Here is a 24,317-nt window from a genome sequence, read left to right on the forward strand (position 1 = left end):
TGACATCCACATATAATCCCCATGTTTGACTCTTACTGTGGTGTCCCGAGAAGGCCACGTGGGAAAGTCAACATTAGCATTGGTGCAGACCCCTTGCAGTGTGTAGGCCTGTGCTTTGGCACTCAGCCTCTTAAGTTCAAGGCCAAATTTTGCTCTTGGTAGCAGTGAGCAGATCTCCCAAAAGCCAGTAGGTAGTTCTGAAGGCATCCAATACACCTGCAAATGATCCAGAAGGGTCTCAATCTGCATTATCCTTTTGATGGGTTTCTAATGGGATACAGTAGCTGAGCCAGGCTAATGACTCTGATGCTGGTGGACAAACACCATCTTCTGTCTCCCCAACTGGGTCTGCACCTCAATTTTTTAGTAGATTCAGCTCAGTACGTTGGCAGAACATTATTTGACTTCCCTCTTTTTTTCCTGTGTTTTCTGCTGGGGAACTGAGTTGAAATCATTCACTGACAAGGTCTAACATCAAATTGAAGAAAGGTGGGTGGCAGGAAAAAAAGGAAGGAAAAAGAAAAGAGAAAAGTGAGCCCCATTTTGGAGTCAGCTATCCCCATCTTAAGAAAATCACAGCCTCACTATGGGGCAAAAGCTTAGCTTTTATATCAGAGTACGATGTAGTCAGGAGTGCAGCCACCCACCTGCAGTGCCTCACTGTAGCCACTGCACCCAATCACCATCATACAGCCTGTGCTGGACAGAAGCAGGACAGTGTTTTGCCAGCAGTCCTTGATTTCATGGTAAGAGGTGCTCAGTAACAAGAGCCACGGTTGGAGACCACAGTTCTTCATTTAGGGCAGGATGGTAAAACTTGGCAGCACTAGCCCCAGCCACACTGCTGTGTCTTAGCACCAGGGAAGCTGCAAACCATTGCTGTGAGCTTGCAACTTGCTGCCAAAGCAGCTGTGATACCCTCAGTTAAAATCGCAAATAACTGAGTTGTCCTCTCTCATCTAAAATACAGAGATTAGGACACCTACTTGCCTAAAAAAAGCAGTTTAAATCCAAACTCTCCCTTCCAGACACTTAACTTTTCACAGCCTTAATACAAGTAGTAATTAGATAAACTGTGGTCACTCAATTCCTTTATCTGTCCACAAATAAAGACTGAATAATAGGTTGTATTAAATGCCCTTCAAAACTAGTAAGTTTATTTTTGTACTATGATATTACTTGGGGATAATATTCTGTCCATATGTGTTTAACTTTTTCGACAAGTAGTCTGTGTAGGGCTGCTACACCAGGACTTACCAGACAGTCTGCCATCAGCACTGCTGGAGTTACTACAGATATCACAAAGCAGAACAAAACTATTCCTATAATCACAGAATCACAGAATCAGAGCATGGGTAAGGTCAGAAGGAACCATAGTGTATCTTCTGTTTCAAGATCCCTGTTCAGCCGGGTCATCCTAAAGCACACAGCACATGATTGTGTCCAGATGGTTCTTGAATATATCCAGTGAAGGTGAATCCTCTCTGGGGAATCTGTTCCTGTACGTGTTTAGAGAGATGCCCAGTGCCTCAATAATCTTTGTTGCCCTCTACTGGATCTGCTCCAGAGCTCCATGTCTCTTTTGCACTGAGGAGCCCAGAACTGGACACAGCATTACCAATGAGGCCTCACCAGGGCTGAGTAGAGGGGCAGGATCACCTCCCCTTAACCTGCTGGCACTGCTCCTCTTAATGCAGCCCAGGATGTCACTGGCCTTGGCCACCAGGGCACTGCTGGCTCATGGAGGGCTTGCTGTCCAGCAGGATCCCAGCTCCTCCTCTGCAGAGCTGCTTCCCAGCCGGTCACCCCCAGCCTGTGCTGGTGCCTGGGGCTGCTCCTCCCCAGGTGCAGGACCCTGCTTTTGCCCTTGCTGAATTTCAGAAGGTTCCTCTCTTCCCATCTCTCCAGGCTGTTGAGGTCCTTCTGAAGGGCTGCAGAGCCCTCTGGGGTATGGGCCCCTCCTCCCAGCTTTGTGTTGTCAGTGAAATTGCTGAGCAGGCCTCTGCCCCTTCACCCAAGTCATTGATGGGTAAGTTAAACAAGACTGGGCCCACTATTGAACCCTGGGGGACACCACTGGGGACAGGCCTCCAACCAGAGTCTGTGCCACTGATGATGACTCTGAGATCTGCTGTTTAGCCAGTTCTCAATCCACCTGCCTGTCCTCCCATTCAGTCCACTCTTCCTGAGTTTCCCTGTGAGAAACAGCGTCAAAAGCCTCACTGAAGCTGAGGTAGACAAGATTGCTGCTCTCCCCTCATCCATCCACATAGTTATTAAATTGTAAAAGGCAAATCAGGTTGGTCAAGCATTATTTATCTTCAGTGAATCCATGCTGATTACCCTGATCACCTTCTTCTGTGGATAGAGGTAGCCTCCAGAATGAGGCACTTCCTCACCTGTCCAGGGATTAGGGTGTGGCTAACCAGCCAGTAATTTCCTGGGCTCTCTTTCTTTCCTTTTGAACACTGGGGTGACATTTGTTTTTCAATCTGCAGGCACCTCTCCATGACCTTTCAAAGGCGATCATGAGCAGCCTCAGCTATGGTGTCCACCAAGTCTCTTAGCACTTGCAGATGCATTCCATCAGGGTGCACAGATTTGTGGATGTCTAGGTGTTCTCTAACACCTTTTCCTCCCTGACCAAGGTAAAGTCTCCCTTCCAGCATTCCTTTACCCCAGCCTCCTGGGTCAGAGATCCCTGAGGGCTGTTCTTGTCAATGCAAAGGCAGTGTTCAGTAACTCTGTGTTCTCTATGTCCTCTGTTACCAGGGTCCCCCTTCATTTAGTGGCCCATATTATTCATCCTTTTCCTTTTGTTACTGATGTATTTACAGACATCCTTCTTGTTGTCCTTGATGTCCTTGGCCAAATTTAAATCCAGCTGGGCCCTGGCCTCCCTCGTGATAATACTGAGGCTATCACAACAAGCACACACAGTCCTCTGGTTATTCCCTAACCAGACAAGCAAATGTTGCCCACGTGCCCTGCTAAGTCAAGGGTACCTCACTGCTGCTGGACATCAGCACAGACCATCCTAATACTATGATAATCAACAATTTAGGCAGCATGTAGAGTCAAAAAGTCATGGAAAATGTTTGTTTTGACATCTCAGTTCAAAACCCAAGAGTGACAGTCTTCTTTCTTCTGAGGTCTGTGTTGTGGAAGAATTATAGCACTGATGTGTAGCAGTATTTCAAAGACCTGCTTGCAGCATGGCACCTGTACAGAGCAGGGAGGGGCTGGGCTGGGGAGGAGAGGTGGGAAACAGAGATCTGCTGCCCCACAAAGGCCAGTTGATATCCATCCCCTTAATACAGAACAGGAAAGGAAATGTAGGGAGCTATATCAAATACTTCAATCGCTGTCACTGGGAAGCATTGAGATGAGTGCCAGAGGGGGAGAAACAGAAACCTGACTTCCCTACAGGTCAGCTCCATGGCTGAGCTCTCATCTGGCGCTGTGAGAGAGGTTCTTGGCATGGAATGCTTGCACTCCAGCACATACTAAGCACATCTGCATGAGTCCTCAGTGGAAAACAATAAAAAAGTCCTGGAGCCACACTGGCCTTGCACAACTGTTTTTCGCTATATCACACTAACAGCACTGCTGTGAAAAGGCAAGTCAGTGCAAACAGCAATCAGATGTCTGGCCTCATCTGGGAACTGGGCAGCTGTCTTTCTGGCTTCACCTGAAATCCCCCTGCGCTTCTGTCCCGTTCACCTACATCTCAGATATGCCATGGCATTGAAAGTCACAGACACAGCTTGCAGTCACTTCAGTAGAGTCATAATTTGGCCTCAAGTCCCAAAGCAACAAGTTACAAAAGGAGGGCTCTACAATATGAACAACTGCTTGTGCCCACTGCCTACCCTGAGAGACAGCGGATGGTAAATGGAAGACTGTAGAACTGGGGGTTACTCTACCATGGCGTGTCAGACACAGGAAACACAGACTTTAGCCTTGCTACATGTGGAAAAGAAAGAGATCACAGCCAGGTTGAGTCACCTGCATAAAGCTTCCTGGGAGGTCAGATATTTATTATAGTGGAAACCTCTGCCCTTAGACTTTTCAGTGACACATCTGCTATCTATTTCATCCCCAAAACATACCTTTAGTAAGGCTTAAGTGAGGTGCAGACACTCTGCCACCTCCCTCTCACAGAGGAACATTTAACTCTAGGGATACAGAAAAAAAAGGTTATAGGTGCTAGGTGGCTTACTTCTATTTCTATTTGCTACCTTTTTTTCACCTCTTCTTTGGAATTAGTGATGATTAAAGTCATTGCACAGTTGCAGATCTAAAGAATTTGAAAGATATGTAGGAATGTCAAGAAATACAGACATAAAGCAGAAAGAAACACAACAATTAAACACTGCAAAACAAGAAAGCCTCTCCAAAGGCTTGTTTGGTCCAATACCTAGCAGAAGTCAGCCAAGGCTGTCTCTTTCATTGACTTCAGCAGGCACTCGATTACCCTAGCAGACTCGTCTAAAGCCTCACTACAGCCCTAGCACATCCTTGTGGAACTTAAACTAAGTTTAATTACTTGGAAAGTACTGTTCCTAATTTTAAGTGTCAAGAATTATAATTGTTCACTGAAACAGTGAATTTGTTAGTGTTTTTCCCATACTTGTAGTAGAACAACTACATTACAAAGTAGAACAGCAGAACTTGTTATTTCAAGGCTTTAAGGTCCAAATTCTGCCTTCAGATTTGCATGCACATTTCCCATTGTCTGCAATGGAAACAGATGATGTGTAGCTAAGTTAAATTGGTATTCCAGCACTTAAAACTATCCAGCTTTTTACCTTTCAGTAGAAATTATTTTAAAATTTCTGTAGAAATATCATTACACTCTCTATTGTTTTGTGGATTTTAAATGATGGCTTAAGACATAGTTGATGCCATTTTTCTGTACAGCTGGGATAAGACTGCAGATTATTCTCCACTGTTGATTTTCCCAAAATACTGAAAGAGTGCTCTGTGTCAATAGATTTTACATTACATAGACAAAGTGATAAAATACTAACAACCTATGCTTAAAGAGGTAAAATTATGTGTGACAATGGTTTTGCCATTATACTTTTGCATATTGTTGAGAACAATACTTTTCAGCCTAAACACCAGCAATATTTCAATCCCAGAAAATCAACATACCCAAAAGTTAAAAATGGCATTTAGCTGACTTCATAATTTTTGTAGAGTACACGAGCCTCAGGAAACATAATAAAAACAGACAAAAATTGCTGTAAATGGTTTTGTGACTTACATTGATGTATTTCTTATTTCTTGGTCTTGCTGATCAAGAATAAGCTAGCAGGTAAGAAGCAGCAGCCAATGATAAGTTTGTCTCCTCCACCGTGGGAGGTCATGTTAAAATACTAACTTGAAAAAATGCTTCAGAACAGAATTGCTACGTATGCCTCCCTGGGGATTTACACTCATTAATGTGTTCATGTTTAAAGTGGTATATTCAGTCTCTCTTGTGTTGCCTGAGAACCATTTTTATCCTTTTAAAATCTCCATTCATATTATAACCCATAAGTACCTTTCATTCTTGCATTAACACTATAAATACTGTTAGTAATACTAAACTATTTCTGTTGCCTTATTTGTAAAAAGAAAAATATATTATATGTTTATATATTCTTATAAAGTGAATTAACACTGGAGAGAGGGCCACGAGGGGGAATAGTGTACAATCACAGCTGACGTGTATTACTGAGCACAAACTGAATGCTTGAAACAAAAAGGAAAAGAAAACAGTGTTCAGTGTTCTTTCAAGCTGTGTCAGATGAAGAGTCATAGGATGCTGACACTATGAAGTTGCCAGTATTGGAGTGGCTTGCCATGGACTGGGCAGCCTGCTGGCTCAAGTTATTGCAGATCAGCACCAGCTGGTTGCTCTGAGCTTCTGAGAGGGTGCTGCAGCTCTGGTAGACACTGAAGTTGGTCTTGCGGCCAGGGATGTTGCCTTTCTCACACATGGTCTTCACCATCTTGGCAAGCTTGTTTTTCCCCAGGGCTTGGCAATTGTACCAGTGAAGTGCAGCCAAGTTGACAACAGGTTTGATGGACAGGTAAAAAGGCGCATCCTCATAGCGCATGGCCGGAGGGCGCCGCTGGGCATACTCCTTGTAGTCCTGCACGGGGCAGGTCTGCGGGGAGTGCTGGGTGGCGTACACCCGTGAGTCTGTCCCGCCTCTCTTGCTCTTGGTACTCACATCCCCATTGTCTGGCCCCATCCACTCCAGGTACTCCAACCCAGTCTCTGTCACCCGCAGCCGGATGTCTCCCCACTTGAGGGTGGACCCATGGAAACCCGTGCAGTGTCCAAATGCCTTAGTGTTGTTCAGCCACACAAGGTTCAGAAGCCCTTCAGGATTGTACCGGCTCAATAAGCCTCTTTTCCGCAGGATAAGCTCATCAGCAAAGGTGAGCTTCATGGATTTGTGTGGCTTGTTTCCTTTGCCTTTACACCTCAGCTCTATCTGCTTTTGCTTTAAAGCTTCCTGGGACCTCTTGAACTCCTTATCCCTTGTAATACTGTATCCATACCTGTGCTCTTTGAGATACCGCTCCAGTCCACACTGATAGTTGGCCAGACTGTTTGGCTCATATTCAGACCCATCTTTTTGTCTGGCATCCACAAAGAAGGATGCAAGATAGGCATCAAGCTCTTTGCAGGGGATGACATAGATCTCACGGGTCTCAGAGGGATACTTCGAAATCAGGAATTCTCGGAAATTGCGAAGAGCTGTCTGCGTGCTGCGAATGGTCTTCTCATTCTGCTCCCTGCTGAGCTCTGCTGCTCTCTCATCCTGGTCTGGAAGTGAAAGAATGGGACAGAAAAGAGAAAGCAGAAGCAGTGAGTTTATGTGATGCAGTTTTCCCTAAAACAAATTTCCTTAAAAAGGAAAGAACTTAAAACCAATTTCACAAAGAGCACTGGTGAACATCTTTACATACCTGTCACATGACTGAAATGCCAACTTCAGTTTAACAAATGACATACTATATGATACAAAACTAAGTGAGCTCCTCATGACACTGGGGCACACAAAGGCAAGCTGGAATGATTTTCTGCGGATCCCAATGTTGTGTGCAAGGCCCAAACTCAGGAATAAGCCCACTCTGAATTCATTTGTAAAACCAGAGGTTGTACTGCTTACATTTTTTTCTTACTAAAAAAGAGCTAAAGCATCATATTTATGACAGTAATATTTACCTTTAATCAAACACATTTTTCAAGAGTGAAATAAATATAGTCAGAACATACAGCACAAAATAAGGCAGCACATCCTATACAAATGACAGACGAAATTACTATAGAGCAATGTGCAATTTACAAATGTACAAGAATAAAGAAAGTATACTTAATATGTTCACATCAGATAACATGGAAAAAACCATGATTATACAGCCTCTCTATGTCATCAAACTGTACCTTGACAGTACAAGTACAGTTATGACCCTGTCTTTTCATTTTGCAGAAAAATCAAATTCTGGAAACAATATATGGCTTGAAAAGGCTATACATACTCATCGATCCTTACAATCAATGACATATCAAAACACAATATTCAGATGCTACCACTATGATAGCTGCTACTGTCAGCTGATTTTCTGGATTATTATAAGGGAAGCATAAAAAGGAAAAGCTTTATAAGCAATGTGTGTTTTTAAGGACTGTTTTCTTGACATGTGCAAACTATCTGAACAAGAATGCAGCTTAAAGCATATAGGTGAAACTGTCATTATGAATGTGATAAATCTTCATGGATTTAGAAAATTAACAGCAAATGCAAAGAAGCAAAAATTCAATTATTTAACTGTATTCTGGAATTGTATGTGGAACACTTTTTGTCTCTCTTCCACTTAACAAGCAGGAGAGGGGGGAAAAAATTAACCCAAGTTCTCTTCCATTTGGTCTCACTGCAAAACCCATATTCTCACATCATTTTAGAGTGCCATAGCAACCTTCACCAGATGTTTCCCACCCAAGATACACACACAGAGTGATATGAGACCAGAGAAGTTCCCGTTGCCTCTCTGCCATTCAGGTCAAGCTTATGTCAGGCTGTGTAGCACACCCATGGCTTTGCACCACTGTTCAGTCATTTGCTCCTCTCTTCCCTGTAAGCCTATTAGCAGGGGAGAAGGTAGCAGGAAAAGGAAGGCAGTCTCTCCTTCCCTACCCCACCTACAGTGTTCCATGTGATGCAGAAACACTGGTGCAGAGCTGGGCAGCTTCTCCTACCAATTTACAGAGTGCCTCTCAAGAAAGTTCATCCCATCATCTCCACACATCTGCAGACAGAGGCACAGGAAATTACTTGCTCCAAGACTTCCCAGCAGGACAGAAGCAAGACTGAGTTTATAACCGTCACAACCAGGTCCTGTGTCTTCAGAGCGAGGCATCCTGCATCCACAGCACTCGCCCACTGAGCAGGGGGTTTCGCAAATCCTCTGCAAAGCACAGAGAAGTGGGCATCTGCAACTGAGGCTTTTGAGGGCTCCTGTAGGCAGGAAAAAATGCTGCCGCAAAGGACTGAGGTTTGCTTGAACTGTGTTTCAGGGGAAAATGAAAGGTCACCTGCCTGATTCAGAAACTCATTTTAATACTGATGTCAGTATCAAAGAGCTTCTAGCAGCCTGCAGTGAAGCCTCATGCTTTAGGCAATGTACATAATAGATCCTTTCAGTGTGGCTAGATGCAGGCTGGAAACAAAAAGACAGCCCTGTTTGAAGCTCCAAAACAAACATTTACTCTGGTATTTTGTTCACTGCACCCACCACCACTTACTAGAGAACTGTGTAAGTAATCATTGCTTTGACTGACAGCCCACATCCTAAGTTCTATTTCAATATAAACAGCACATATAACAGCTCAGTTTTATAAATGTCATCAATCACTTCTTCTTAGAGGATAGCCTGTCACAACACAGCAGTGACACCCAGTCAGTCATTTATGTTACAGCATCTTTCCTTAATCTGCAAAGGAAATTGCCCTATCTGCAGCTAACAGTTATAAAACCCATGCTGAATTAAAGATTCTCTGCACTTACGTTACCAAAACAGTACCCAGCATTCCTGCAGTGGTGTGTTGTGTGTTCCTTCACAAGGCAGGTGGGAAACATTAAAAAAGAATGGGTCAGATTTTCCTGCAACCACATCAGGACAGCTACCTCTACTTTGGCTGTGAATCCAGGCTGAAGTAGTAGTAATGGATTATTCTCTTTCTACTAGACCACTCAAATATTGGTGATGTATCATGTAGCATGGCAAAAATGCAGGGACTTTCCCATGTAACAGTCCCCAGATGTTTGCTTCGTCTCACTTTGCTGATCTTGCTTAATAGAGACCAAAAATCTTTTCAATGTTCTGTGGAGCTAGTGGAAACTACTAGAAACATTGGTGGGGATCTACATTAGCTCCTTGACTACTGCAAACATAAACCTGTTTGCTCTTGAACCTCCACTACTCAGTGCATCATCAACTCTTCAGTGTGCATAGGCTCCAAAACTGGGTGAACGCACAGAAAAAAAAGCCACCAAGGCTCCTAGAGAATACTTCTATATCAGAATGTCCCCAAGCTGCAAATTTATGGGGGATAGGACAATGGGGAGGTGTTACATATGCTCTCACCTTTCTTATAGTCTTTCATATGTCTCTGTTGTTAGGATACAAACAATCATGTGTTACAGTCTAATTTCACTCAGTTGGTTGGTCAGAACCAATCAACCAAAAAATACTATCATCGGTCTATGAAGCCAAGCTATCCTTAGTATCTTTTCCTTGTTATAAGGTAGTGTTTAGAACTAGCAGTGCTGTTATCCCTGTTTTACAAGATTACAAGCAGAAGCATAAAAAAATTAATTGGAGATACATTTCCTGAGGTCCTGCCCCTTCAGCTGCATCCCTTCCACACAAAGGACCTGATTACAGCCCTTGCGTTTTTTATCATATCCCACATCAGTTTCATTTCCAAGAAAACCAGAGTGTGGCAGAAAAAGACAGTAAAACCCACCTTATTGGGGGGTCCAAGGTAAACTCCCAACTATGAGTTTGAAAAAGTGATGAGTACTTAAGATGTTCTAGTTCAAATGCAGTGAAAGAGATAAAGTGACCAGGCAGAAATTAAACAGACAACCTAGAGGGAGCAGATGTCCCAGGCTAGCCCACAATCATCAGATGATCTCTCCCACAGAGCAACAGCTGTTTTCTGATCTTTTCATAATCTGATCTTAACACAGCCAAGACTTAATATTATCAGCAGAGTTATCAAACTCAGGCTTGTTTTAATTTCAGCTCACACACATACACACACTTGGACTCCCTGAAAAGAACATAACCACTGTAATTACATATGGCAGGGGGAAAGGCACTTGCTTTCATGACAGACAGACACAGATTGTTACTGTTCAGAGAGCATTTGTGACATCAGTGGGAGTCACAAACCTGAGTTATTATTGCAATCAGTCTTAAACACTGCATACTGCAAACAGTGAGATCTCACAGATGTACATTAAAAGTAAGGTGGGTTTTCTTGGTGGCAATCATATCACCAGCTAAGTCTTTGCCAAATTTTTGTCCGGACTAGGAAAATGCCTCTGCAGCAGGCCTGCTTCCACTAACATGCTTTCATTCAAGTGAAAAAGCCTAGTTAACCACACATGAAGTACCACATATCTCTATGCCACAGCTTAGTGCCCTCTCTCCACTCTCCAGCACCTTGTAGGTCAGCTGTTGCCCCTGTTTTGCAGTTACTGAAAAGTAGTGATATCCAGCCTTTGGGCCATGGCAATATGCAGCCCATTAAAACTGTTCAAGTAAACCACAGCCTGCTCCCACCTTTTTCTCCTGTCCCTTACTGTTTCAGGAAGGTATCTCTAGGCAAACCACACTCTCAAACCTACAGTCTCAGTGAGCAGAGGTCACGCTGCTGGGTGAAGAAGTCATGGTCAAGTGACAATGGGGAACAGCTGCATAAGCCTCTGACAAATGTAGCCCCCTGGAAGCTGCACTATTGCTTCCCTGTCAGGACCAGCTGAATACCACTGTCATACCACAGCATCCTGAAATATTAGTACTTGTTCTCCATGCTAAACTTAGAAAGCTGACAGCTGGTTTTCACCACATCACAAGAATATACCGATGAAAACCATTCTAATGTCTTGCTGCCAAAAATGAGGATGAGGGTAAGAGCAGAAGATGTCCACAGCAGAAGTGCCTCTAAACATTTGCAGAAACATCTTGAGATTAAGTAGAAGAAATTGCTTTTGTATTTTTTCTTGAATTTCTGCGCTACCCCTCTAATGTTGTTACTAAATTCTGTTTAACATTTAAAGTTCCTTGTTCCCACTATATTAAGTTATATTAAGTTAAATTGTATTTTAACATTTAAAATATTGAACTCTAGTTTAACATTTTCATAAAAGGCTTTCATTAGTATGTAAAATCTGCAGTATTAGAGAATTAATTAATATCCACTTATGAAAGACACTATGTTTTTGGCAAAAAAAAAGTTATACTTCTATTCAGGTAACCTTCTCCAATGAAATAATCTGCAAAGTGTTAGATGATTCTAAAATTAAAAAGCTTTAGGTTATGTCAAAGAAAAAAGGACATAGACTGCAAACAAATGAGTATGAGAATATATTTTCATTGGTATCTCTATAAAGTAAAGTCACTAAAATAGACTTTAGTCACCTGTACATTTTTTTTCAAGGTATAGAATGGCCTGATAATGAATGCTCACTCAACACTAGAGCTGATTTCCAGTTGGTGTTTTCTTTTGCTACTTCCTCACAACAGCTTCAAAAGATCTGAGATGCAGTTTGGCCACTGGGAAAGCCAAAAACAAAATACAGATCAGTATTTATGGGACTTCTGCACAACTCTCAGATGCCAGAAAATTTGTAGCTATGACAAGGAATTAAGAAGTTATGTTCTCCTATAACTGACCACGTCACCATGTTTTTGCAGTGGATACTAGCAAAAGCTAATGAACAGTGCAAAACAGCAGCACCCTGGGATTTTTACAAGGCTGCATTCCTTCTCCACCTGATGGATGTGACATCTGAGCCATTCCAGCACAAAGGTTCTAAAAATGCATTTTCTAAATAAAATGTTCCTATTGGCTCACTTCATCTTGTTGTCTGGTTTTGGTTTCATCATGGTAGTGGAAAAGAGAAGTGCTGCATTCCAGTTTTACCTTGCATTTCCCTTCTTCCACTGAAAAACTGCAGTGGCGTTTCTGCGGTATGAGGCCATAGTTCCCTACCTCCTTCTGAAGCTGTTCTGAGGTGCACTGGCATGAACTGCTGCAATGCAAAACAGGATGTATTTCCTCTGTATCCACAGTGGGATACTGACCCAGATTCAACCTCCATTTGACAGGAATGGATACCAATTCCAGCTCTCCCAGGCTTGCCCGACACTGCAACACTGCATAGAAGGATGCTATAGCTTGGACATGGACAACAGCAGAAACAGAAAACATTTTTAGAAACCCATATATCTGGTATTTAGGTGATATATATTTTAGGCAAAATATACTCAACTGAAAGTGGAATCTGCTATTTTATCTGGCCCATTTCAAGTCAGTCACCTGGACCGTAACTAACAACCTTCTCCAGGTCTTCCTGCCATCCTCCTACCACTCTGATTTCTATAGCTATTATTTTTACAGGAGGTATATAAAAAAAATTTGGACCCTTATATAATTGACATTCAGCTCTTCACAGAGGGGGAGGATATAAAAGCCACACTTGGAATCTTCCATACTACATACCCAAAACCATTAGAAAACTTATTTTAAAATGTGAAACTCCATTCCTTTCAAAATAACTAAATAATTAAACTTCCTTCAACAATGTACACTTCTTAAATATAACTTCTATTCTTTCAGAGCTCAGGTTAAACAAATCAGGTAGTCTGGTGAAACTGGAGTGCTTCTGGAGTTGGTAAGTGGGAAAACACCTATAATGTGAAGCTAATGTCAGTTTTATGTTGAGCGTGCATCTTTGTATTCAGCCATATAATATTCTAATAATTTCCAAATAGTTAATGGCTAACACCATTAGAAAACTCCAGGTACTGGTTTCAGATTAAAGCTAAAAAAAAGAGACACTTTTTGACAAATATTTTCTTCAGATTTAATATTTAACTCAGGAAAACAGTTTTTGTTTTATGTCTTTTTTTTTACCCAGGACTTAGCAACATAAAGAGAAGTTGCCCTTTCAAAGTATGTTAGTTACTTAATGCTTTGTGGCAGAAGGAATTAAAGGAATGATGGTAATGCTCGACACTACCCTGAGAACTGGAAGCTGGGTGATGCACAGCAGAAGAGATGCACTCATTTTCAAAGAGGACCCGGCTCAGCACCAGTCTGGAAAGTGTTGCACACTCAACAGAGTATCAGTTTTCCTCCCAAGTAAGTTTCCAATTCCACAAAGCATATTTTAAGTGTGCTTTGGATTGGTGTCCCTATACTTAAGTATCTGCTTATGTAGAAATGCTTATGGACTAAGTCATTATATGTATAGAAGGTGGAACTGAATAATAGTTATATGTATACAATGACCTGATTCAAAAGCTGAAAAGAGGAAAGAAAACAAGTAGAAAAAACAACAATGAGGAGAGAAAAACTGTGAAGATCTGAGATACACATCTTTTGCTGAATTAAGTTTATAGTTTGAAAATCATACCATTCTCATGGCAAAAATCCATTTCTTACATAACAAAACCAAGAGTCTTCATTTTTGGAAAGTATTCCACCTTTCTGTGTTCCTACAGAGAAAGACAGATTTATAGATGTGTAAACAGATCTCAGAAGCAGTGATTGCTCAGCCAGAAATTTAACCACTGGGCTGGTTTGCACAAAATCACAGGTATAAATTTATATAGCATTTTGGAATATTTGGCACAGTAGACTTTGTGCCTCTCTGCAGTTGAAAGCCCTGCTGAAGAAAAATGAGAAACAGGCCCTTAGTCTCCTCTAAGAAGAATTTTAATGTAAAACATGTAAAATATGTCACATGTCATATCACCAGAGGCTTAGCATGTTCTCAGCTACAGTACCACAGTTTTAATGTCATCACATGTAAGAAAAACCTTTAATTAGCATAGCTGAGAAAGCAATGCAAGAGGTCTGGAAGGGATGAGCCAGGGTTATGAAGTTTGCCTGCTTTTCGTTCACTCTAGACAGCAGCTGAGAAGCGGAACAGGGAAATATGGGAGAGAAATAAAGATGAGGGGGAGAGAAGAGGGTAAGAACAAAGGATATGAAAAAAAACGTAACACCAAAGAGAGAGATTAAAACCAGATGAGAATCCTCATCATCTGAAATCTAATTTATATCAGTGTTTCAAAATGAGTCAGTCTAACTGGGGCAGCAAGCAGAGAAACAAAGAAAAGCAGAATGTAATAAATATTTTATTACATTAATCATAATAAGCTGCACTTTAAGTCTTGGCCAAAGCATATTCTTAAATCAAGCTGAGAATGTGAGCAGTTTCAGACTTAAGAGCATGAGGCCCACATGACTGTAATTAACATAATAAATCATACTGTGAAACTCTCTACGCAGGCTGACAGCATTTGGTTGATATATTGCTTATTAAAGACTGCAGCTATTTTTCCTCTATTTTATTAAAGTACCATTGGTAGGGAATCAAAAAGTACCCTTTTCTATTCTGTCTGAACTATCTACTAGTTCAGCCAGAGGAAGAACAAATGTGTTTGAAGGTCATTGCTATTTACTTCTAGTAACAAAGGTTGCAGAACATGCACCACGAAGAATTGAATTTCAGTATTTTTTCTTTCACCTTCTTTAACTTACCAAAGTATTCCAACTGTCTTTGCTAGAGATCTTGATATATCATTTCTGAAATTCTCTTTTGGTGATTTTGCCCAGCCAGACCAATTTGGCTTTACCTTTCACTGTATGTTGTCCAGTAGGAGTGAAGCAAGCTACAAACTCATAAACTCTATTAAAAGCTCACCATTTATAAACCTGCATAAGGAATTTCCAATCACATTTAACACTTATCTTTTTTGTCTTCACTGGCTCAGAAAGCAGTATCTGAGGAGCAGATCTTTACACAGTTCTCCAGAGAGAATGAAGTTTAACACCTCAAGTGAAACAGCTTTTAAGGTGGATTTTTAGCTTTTCTGTTTTGTGCCAAGTCCTCTCCTCCTCACATTCTAGAAAAAATGACAGCTATGAGCTTTATTTTAACCTTTACAGAGACAACTCTCATCACAATAAAGGGATGGAATTTTAAAATGGAAAGGTTCTACAAGACTGGGGAAGACTCAAAGCTGGGCAGAGGGCAGATACATGAATATATCCCAGCTTTCAGAAGGAGGACAGCCTTCGAGCTTTAGATACTGTGATAGGCAGCTCACAGATGTGAGCACAGATAGGGTGCTCAAACATCCTGGCTGACCAGAGACCACTTTATTCCAGACTGGCCATGGCATGCCCAGGCATTTGCCAGGACAAGGACTCCCAGGAGGTGCAGGAGCAGATGGAAATTTTGCACAGTAAGGAGACAAACTTGCAAGACAAGCACATTCATCAAGAGCCGGACTGTTGTTCATGGCACAATTAATTTCTTTCTGTCCTCGAATACGTGTTTAAAACTAATTTATCATGGTTTGACTGAGTAAATATTTAGTCATATTTTGCAGCTCTACTTGAGTAAAGTCTCCTTAAGTAAAATGAGGAGTTTCAGATGTTTTCTAGCTGTGTATACACTCAGGAGAGTATACACAAATTACACACCTCTCTGCTGATCAGAATATTGTTATCATTTCTCTTCTATACTTACGCTGTCAAAATTTTCCTGTCAGGATTGTTTTGTTATTTCCATAAAAATAATTTGTTCTTCTATATAGGATATAAACAATCAGGTCCCCTGCTACTGAATGAGTTCATACCAAAACTGACACAAACCAATTAACGTAAGAGGTGACATGGGTTATAGTTTAATGGATATAACTGTGCATGTGTTATACATATACATGGCTATTCTAATATGCACCAGCACAATAGACAGCTTGATGTATTTAAAAATTCTGTAAGTGAATGGTAAATGGGACAAGTTATTGTCAAACTGTAAATTTTCTGAGGACTATCTTAAATCAGGAGAGGGAAAACAGAGGCTTAAAGCCAATTCTTTATACAGAGAGGAAAAATAAAATGTAAATCTTTCAGCAAAAAAACAAAGTGTCTATCAGCATATAGGCATGAATACTGTTCTGTAACACTACGAATAGTGTTCCTGTTTGCTATTTTGTTTTCTTGGATTTATAATCATATGAGAAATGAAGTCCCAAACAAATGGCAATGCTCCATCTGACAAGAGCAAAGGACAGAAAAAGGACAGAAAAAAAGCTGGCGCATCAACATGACTGAAGGATAGAGCCCATAACAATCAGAAGAGTGCTCCAAGTTGTGGACAAAATGAAATTACTCCCATAAAAAAACATCAGTGCTTCCCTGGCTCATCCATACTGTGCTTGACCAGTCACTGTAAGAAAGCAGAGATTAGGCACATACCAGTGAAGAGAAATGAGTGTAAACAGAAAACCAAAACAAGCCATTCAAGGATCAGGGATGAACATCCTTATTTTTCACAGGCCTGATCTTAGGGTACATGTTTCCTGACTGAAATAATACAGTAATACAGCACATTCAACTGTTGCACTGGGGTGATATGACCTGGGGTAGAATAGCTCAGAATACATTTCTTCCTTCTCTGAACAAAACGGAAAACCAGCTTTTTTCTTTCATTTTTCCCTTCCCAAGTACAAATCAGAAAGCAGTTTATTAAATATTATTAATCCATTCTTGTATGGTTTCAAGTTAGGTTTATGTCATGAAGACCTATGAAGTTAATGAAAAGCTATAATAGTGCAGTGTCACTGTGATAGTCACCCTCAGTTTAATCAACAGGAACACATGCAGAATTTCTCTGTGTGCATGTGCATTCACTCTTCAATTAAAGGGATTAGCAAGTATATATTTGAAGTAAGATGCAGCCAATGCACTTAACGATCAATGTATCATTAAGCAAAGTTTTAATAACATAAAGTTTTCATCAGACTCAGCAAGGTCCTCAGCAGCATTTTTAAGAAGACATATATAGGAAGCCCTGCCCCCACTCTCACCAGGGGCAGGATTCAGTGGGAACCATGACCTGGGAATTGCTATGTCTAAAACATTTGTGTGATCAGCAGCATCCTTACATTTTTAAAGGGCAGTATTGCTTAGCTCCAGACAAAGTGTTGTGGTTTTAAAACAGTAATTAAAAAAATTACTTATTTCTTGCTGTGAGATATGGATTAGAACAAGAGCAAAATAGGCTTAAAACTTAAAAGGAATAAAGAAAGTTTATTAACAAAACTACAAGAATAAAACCACCAGAATAAACTTCCAGAATACTCTTTTATCCCCTACTACTTGACCATTTCTTTGTACACGTGACAACAGAGAGACAGAAAAAACTTTAGAACTTTGGTGATTAAAACAGTCCCAATTCCTGATAGAGTCTTTTCATCAGTCTTTGTAGAGAAACAGAAGTCTTCTGCTAATCTATGGAGTTTCCCACAAGAAAACTATTTCTGTTATAGTTTTCTATTTCCCTGATGCCAGCTGCCCAGAAATCCTGTTATCAGAGCTCACTCCTCCCATTTCACATCACTCTGAGGTGTGTATGGGCCATGAGTCTAGGGATGTAATTTGAAGGATGAGTTATTCAAAGGCAAAAGTCTTCTTCATCTGTCTCTGTGAGCTTCTCTGGAAACAATTTTCTCATTGTCTCAAGCGGCCTCAAATCTTCGCTTCACTCTGTTCCAGCACCTCACTGTATCACAATTACTCCACTTTTTGCTCAAAATCCAAACTTTGAACACTCCATTCCTCCCAATATACTCTATCATGAATTAAAGGAGTTTTTTTCAGGACATTATTGTCCATCTCCATAGCTTTAACAGAAAAATATTTCAGCTTATAAAGCATCTCCTTATTCTCTACTTTTTCTGAAGGTTCTTTTCTTTACTGTCTCTGATAGTTTATAAAGTCTCTTTACATGTTGATTACTCTCTTCTTCTCTCTCTGGATAAAAGGATTAATCTGCAAGTCTCATCTGGGTAATGAAAAGGTTAAAATCTTGCCCAGGCTTTTGTAGATGGTTCTGTGATCTCTGCTGGAGCAGCAGCTGGAGCTGTCTGCAATGGAAGATTCTTCATGGCTGCTCTGGAAAGTGTGGTCCCTGTCTCAGCTCGCCGCAGGTCCAGAGCTTTTTTTCCTTTCTTTACTCGGCAGTCTCTGGTGAATTCAGTCACAGCAAAAACTGCAGCCGAGCCAGGGACCGGCCTGGCCCGGCCAGAGCCCGGGGCAATCCCCGCAGGCCCCATCTCCCGGCCGGGAGCTGCTGGGCCCAGCCCAGCCCCAGCCCGGGCCGCATGGGCTGGGCAGGGAACGGGAGGCCAGAGCTCTGTTACCTTTCACAGCCAGGAAACAAAGAGAGCAAGAGAGCTCTGGCTTTACATCTTAAGGTGGGGTTCACAAGTTGATCTCACTTTTCAATGGTTAAAACTGCTGTCAATTCTTAGAAATGACTGATAATTGGTCAGTCACCAGCAACTTCAACTTCCTTAGCTCCCAAAACCACTTTAAAGGTAAAGTCACTCCATGACACAAAGCTAGACTTATTTGGGAAATAAAAACACAGCTCTGCCCAACCATTCCACACAGGCCATCAGCCCTCCAAGATGTTCAAAACAATCAGTGCTGAAAGCAGCTTTTCTGTGACCATTCTGTAGGGTGCTCAACAAGAAAGAATCATAAGGGAAAGCAGGCATTACAGTTTCTCTCTCTTGAGGCTTTGATTTAATATCCTGTTCTAACACTTCCTGGAATGGGCATATGATTCATTTAAGCATACTTTATCAAAGAAATATAGATGTCATCATGTTTCAGTGCTTCCAGGATCTCAATGTTTTAGCAAGCACTGCTCTGTGCTGTGCCAGCCATGACAAAATACCTAAAATATCTTCATGCTTCTGGTTTTTTTTCTGGAAAAATTCAAAGAAGGATTTCTGTATGATTTCTGCATTCCAAATTTTTATCTGGCCCTGTTTAGTGAAGCACCAGCCCCACACAAAGCAGAAAATCACTCTCAGAAAGTGTCCTGATCTAAACCATCAAGCCCTGTGTTCTCTTTTTCTCCCAGCATCCCATCTGAAATGCAAAAGTAAAGTGCGTGTCTGAAGCCTTTCCAGGGTCAGCATCTTTCTTGGCTCCTGTGCTGCATCTCCTCTGCAGATCTAAATCTGACTCTACCTAGTTTCTCTTTTCTTGAGGACTCACAAATCACAAGCTGAAAATAGCTCCAAAATGAAACAATTGCAAAGATCACACAAAGGAACAGATCTCTGATCAAAAGCACTATGTTAAATAATCTATTTCCTAAAATTAAAGTGATGTTCAGTACAGATGTGTCCCATTTTGTTTGGTTTTTTTCCACGTTTTCAGGACAGCTGGAACCAGCAGAGCCATTATTTCTTCTTCTATATATCACTATCATAAAACAGAGCACTTCACACAATACAGTTGCCTATTTAAGGACACCCTAGAGAAAGGGAGAACATAGCATCTCAATCATGCTGGTTTGAAAAAATGATTGTTTTCTACTTTTCACTTGTGCATCCTATTTTTTGCTTTTCTGAGTTTCATGTTAGGGTAATGGGGCACAGGGTATATTTCTAGGTCTGAAATGAACAGTGATGCTCCAGAACACAACCATTCATTGAAATGGGCAGTCTGTCCTCTGGTATGGCATACCATCCTCCTTAATACTATTCATGCTATGGCACTTTAAATGAAAAATGTATATTAAAATGAAGAGTCGATAATTCTCAGGGATGTAATTCCTCTATTCAGAACCCCAGTGAATATTCTCAACTGTTTGTCAGCTTGAACTTGTGCTTTACAAAATTAATCCTTAAAAAATTCTGGGGTCTGGCTGCAATAGTCACGTCTCTCCTAGATGTAGGCAAATAACTTTCACAGACTGAATGGAGATGATCATTCTTTCACCCTCCTCCATTACAGAGGATCAATAGACTTACACATCTTTTATTGCAGGAATTCAACAGAAAGCCCTTCCACAAACATCTCCCACACCAATCTACTTTCAGAATGAAAACTCATTAATGGTTTACTCCAAGAAGTGTATACATCTGTATCTACACCTGTATCTATATATCTCCAGTAATACTACTGCCAGGAGATGTCTCTTTGTGATGCAGGTAGTTCCACACAGAGGAAGTCCATGCTAAAAAGAGGAAACAAGCCCTGACATTAAGGAAAGCAGCAGCCTAATCTTTTGCATGCAGAGCTGTTGTGATAAACACATAATATTCAGGACAAACTTTACATGACGAGTCCATTGCTGATTATACAAAAAGGCTGGCATGGGCTTTCCAGGTTTGAAAGAAATTTTCACTAAAGAAAATACATGTGAAGTCATGAAAGGCAATAGGTACATTTCTTAAGCACAGTGAAAATCTAAAGATATTGTAATAATTGATCAGTTTTCATTTCTGTGTTCTCCTGCAAAAATTACTACCTTGATTAATGTCTTTCATAGAAACAGCTGCATAAACAACTCTTGCATTTGAGTTGTTAGTACTATAGGTTCATTTCTGTTTTAAAAATGTTTTTGTCATGCTGTGCATCCAGATGATAAAAGCAATTATATGACTACTATGTGACTACTACCAAGGCTACACTTGTCCTCTTTATGCTACTGTCCTGCTTTTAAATAGATCTTTCTTGTAGAATTGTAAAGATAACCAATCATTATCTGGACTTCTAGAATAAAGATGTCCAGCTAGACTTCAAGAATACAGCCCCCAAAACATTAGATTATAATTTAACAGCATTTGGATGCCGATAATTGAGAGTGAGAGTGGGCTGGCAAATCACTGCTGCAAGATCAGGTGATTAATCAAGTCAATAGCTTCTTTTTTCTGATATTTAAAAGTATAAGGGTGTAATTTTATTCTTCTAAATAAGCCAGGCCCTAGCAACTTGAAAAAGAAACAAAAGTGCTATATTTTTTAGTGCATTTACTAGAGCAGCAATAGATACCAATTATGGGACCTGAAGAGTCACCAGTGGACTCTGAACTCTTCAGTACGACACAAAGAGAAGAGACTGCCTCACCCCTACATACATTTTAGTGTTCACTTAACCACATTCAGCAGCATATGTCCCTGGAAACAGGCTTCAAGCAGCCACTTTAGCCAAAACTCGTCCGCCTTTGTATGTAAACTACAAATACAGAGACTGATCAACAGTTATTTGAGTGTTCTTGGAAGAAGTTTATTTAAATAAGAGTTCTGTAACTTTCTTTTGACATGATTATATTTCTTGTGCTACTTTCATTCCTGGCACAGTTCCACTGGGCTTGAAATAATGACAACAAGGATTGATTTTGCCTTTATGCTTTATATACACCCCTAAAAAAGGCGTTATTTTTTCTTGTTTGCACTTCTTCGGAATGTGTGAGGCTGACACCTTTTTTTATACATAAACAGTGATTTAGAAGTTAGAGCTAAATCTAGTCAAAACTGTTAATTCATAAGGCATGAAGAGACTCCTTTCACCTCGATGTTTTGTAACGTTTTGATGCTCATCCAACAGCTCCTAGTCCATGAATCTTATATGAGGATCTTGGTTCCCATTTAATTTAAACTCACACCATTGCAGAGAGAAAGAAAGGGGGAAGGGAGAGGTTCTACTTCTTCTGATTGCAGAGAAATACTTAAAATATTCCACTAAGAGCTCTATATCAACAAGCCCCAGATGTACTCCATTTTATGATGGTCATGTTCAGACAGAGACTTTTATGAACACCTGTAGCCTACAGGGATGTGCACACTGAGAGCAGAGTAAGAGTCAACCCATGTTAGGTGCCAATTGTGAGAGGCTGCAATCCCGCTTACGCTTTCCAGTTACGAGAGCATAGGAACAGAACTACATCTTTGCCTGACTTATAAGGCTAAACCGACTACCTGGCACTGATCTGTAATCCTGACATACCAGTTACAGCAAGTAAAAGAACTGAGAGGATCTCAGAGCCAGGAAGGCTAAGCACTTCCCTCAGCACAGACCAGCATCCATCACAAATCACATTCAAATACAGGTTCTGTTTGATAACCACAATGCCAGGACAGTGAGCATTGACTTCTGGCTATGAGAAGAGAAATGCTTGTGGACAAACTCTTTCCCTTCCAAACTCTGAAAATGCCTGTACATGTAAAACAAGGAGTCAGGCGAGTTCAGTGATGGATACACATGAAGGCACTGTGATGTTACACACAGAATGTAATCTGCCACTTCTCTGACAGAAGCAACAACCCCAGTCAATATATTTAGATGATTTTTTATTTTGCATCTCTAGTTACAACTCTGCATTCTCCACAGTTTTTACACAGGGGTTGGATATCTTTTTTTTGATCACAGGACTCTGTTTCTCAATTTACAGTGATGCACTAATGTTGAATCAGAAATGTCCTGCTGTACTGTCTTGTTAATACAAAACACATCTTCAGCCTCAGTATTCAAGTGGAAATTGAGTATTCTTCATAAATTCTTCAACAATTCTCTTTACAAAGTAAATCCTACAGCTCTCAAAATCAAAACTTGTATTCATTCAAAATAAGCTCTGTCCTTCTCTGAGCCACAGTCTCCCTCCACTGCCTTCTGCAATAACACCAGATTGTTTCCATTCCTGGTTTCAGACATCCAAATGTCACTAATTGCTCTAGGCTGCATGTAGTACAACCTAAAGCATCATGTTTCTTACTCATCTTTCATCTCCACTGATGTGATCTACCTTGCCTTTGCTGGTTCTTGAACATTAAAACCAGCCCAAGTGTTAGGAAACATAGGACAGAAGAGGTGGTTTGAGAAGTAGAAATTGCAGAAATTCCCTGCTCTCCACTACCACAAAAATTTTCCTTACACATGCAGGTCCTCTCAGTTTTTCCATAATTAAAAAAGGACTAAATAATACCTACATGCATTCTTGAAGGTTTTGCTATTAGAAAGGCAGAGTAAAATCTGAAAACTCACAGATGAATGTCCACTTATTAGTGCTGAAATTTAACAAAAAATAATTCAGTATATTCCACAGTGCTTAGATGGACACCTAAACACAAAAATCAGTGTTAAACCTAACTGAATCTTCATCAGGATGCCACTTCTCTTTTGAGACATGAAAATATCTTTGTAAGGTCCCTGCTTACACATTCAGTTGCCACAGCTTAATCAAAGAGAGTAAATGAGGAAAAAAAGGCATGTTTGAAAGAGAGACTTGTCCAAAAGCTTAAAGTGGCTTAAACTGGCCTAAACTAACATATATCATCAGGATTTTTGATTTCATGGATAATCTCACTCAGACTTTCATGATCTATCGGATTACCACACATGGAAACTATCAGCTGTGTCTGGTACAAATGCAAGGCTATGTCACTTCAGCTGAAGCTCAATTAGTATTTCTTGCTGGTTGGATTGCAGCCTTTAATCATAACTTAAATTAGTCCTTAGTTCAGTAGACATTAGACCTTACACCACCAGTTCTAATGGGACCAGGAGCAAGCCTTCAGATATCGGAGGCAAGGCAGAATTTAAATCTCCTGCTCACTTTCAACTAAACCTTTGTTTAGTCAAGCAGGCACTGAGTCTGTAAATTAATAAAAGCTCTAGGCTTTTTGATATAATTAGTTCCTGCCTTTTTTTAACATCAGAATGTAAAAGATTCACATCTGTCTGTTTAGAACAGAAAAATTTTTACACAGGATAGATAAATATCCTCTTGTAGTTCCATATTGCTCAAATTTTACATATCATGCACCACTTCCAGTACATCATTCTTTGTTAGCAGACAATCTAACAAAATCACTGTACATAGGCAACTACCCTAACCTAGTATTTAATCAAACCTCCACATTTTTCCTGTAAGAATATACAAAAAATTCAATTTCCAACATTGCCCACCTTTTTACAACTTGAAGATTTAATAATGCCAGCACTTCTTTCCCAAAGGAGAAGGCTCTATGGAAATGGGGGACTTTACTCGCGTATCAAGTTTTAGTAAGATGTCAATCACTTTATCCTCATTAAAACACCACAATCTCTGAGTAAAATAATAGCATGTGACAACAACACTGTACCAGTCTTTGGAGAGGAACTGTGTAATGCTTTTTTGGAACAGCACAAGAAATTTAAC

General features: G+C 40.5%; 1 protein-coding gene across 1 annotated transcript in view; it reads right to left on the minus strand.

Annotated features, from left to right (window-relative positions):
- Positions 1-4,003: 4,003 nt before the first annotated feature.
- KIAA1958 (KIAA1958 ortholog) overlaps positions 4,004-24,317 on the minus strand; it is a 55,777-nt gene continuing 35,463 nt past the window's right edge. Inside the window, exon 3 of the mRNA XM_058827519.1 lies at positions 4,004-6,829. Coding sequence (XP_058683502.1) covers positions 5,784-6,829 — 1,046 coding nt within the window. The 3' untranslated portion in view covers positions 4,004-5,783. The remainder of the gene's footprint in view (positions 6,830-24,317) is intronic.

This window comes from Poecile atricapillus, chromosome Z (genome assembly GCF_030490865.1).
Source record: "Poecile atricapillus isolate bPoeAtr1 chromosome Z, bPoeAtr1.hap1, whole genome shotgun sequence".
In the NCBI taxonomy this organism is placed as follows: Eukaryota; Metazoa; Chordata; class Aves; order Passeriformes; family Paridae; genus Poecile; species Poecile atricapillus.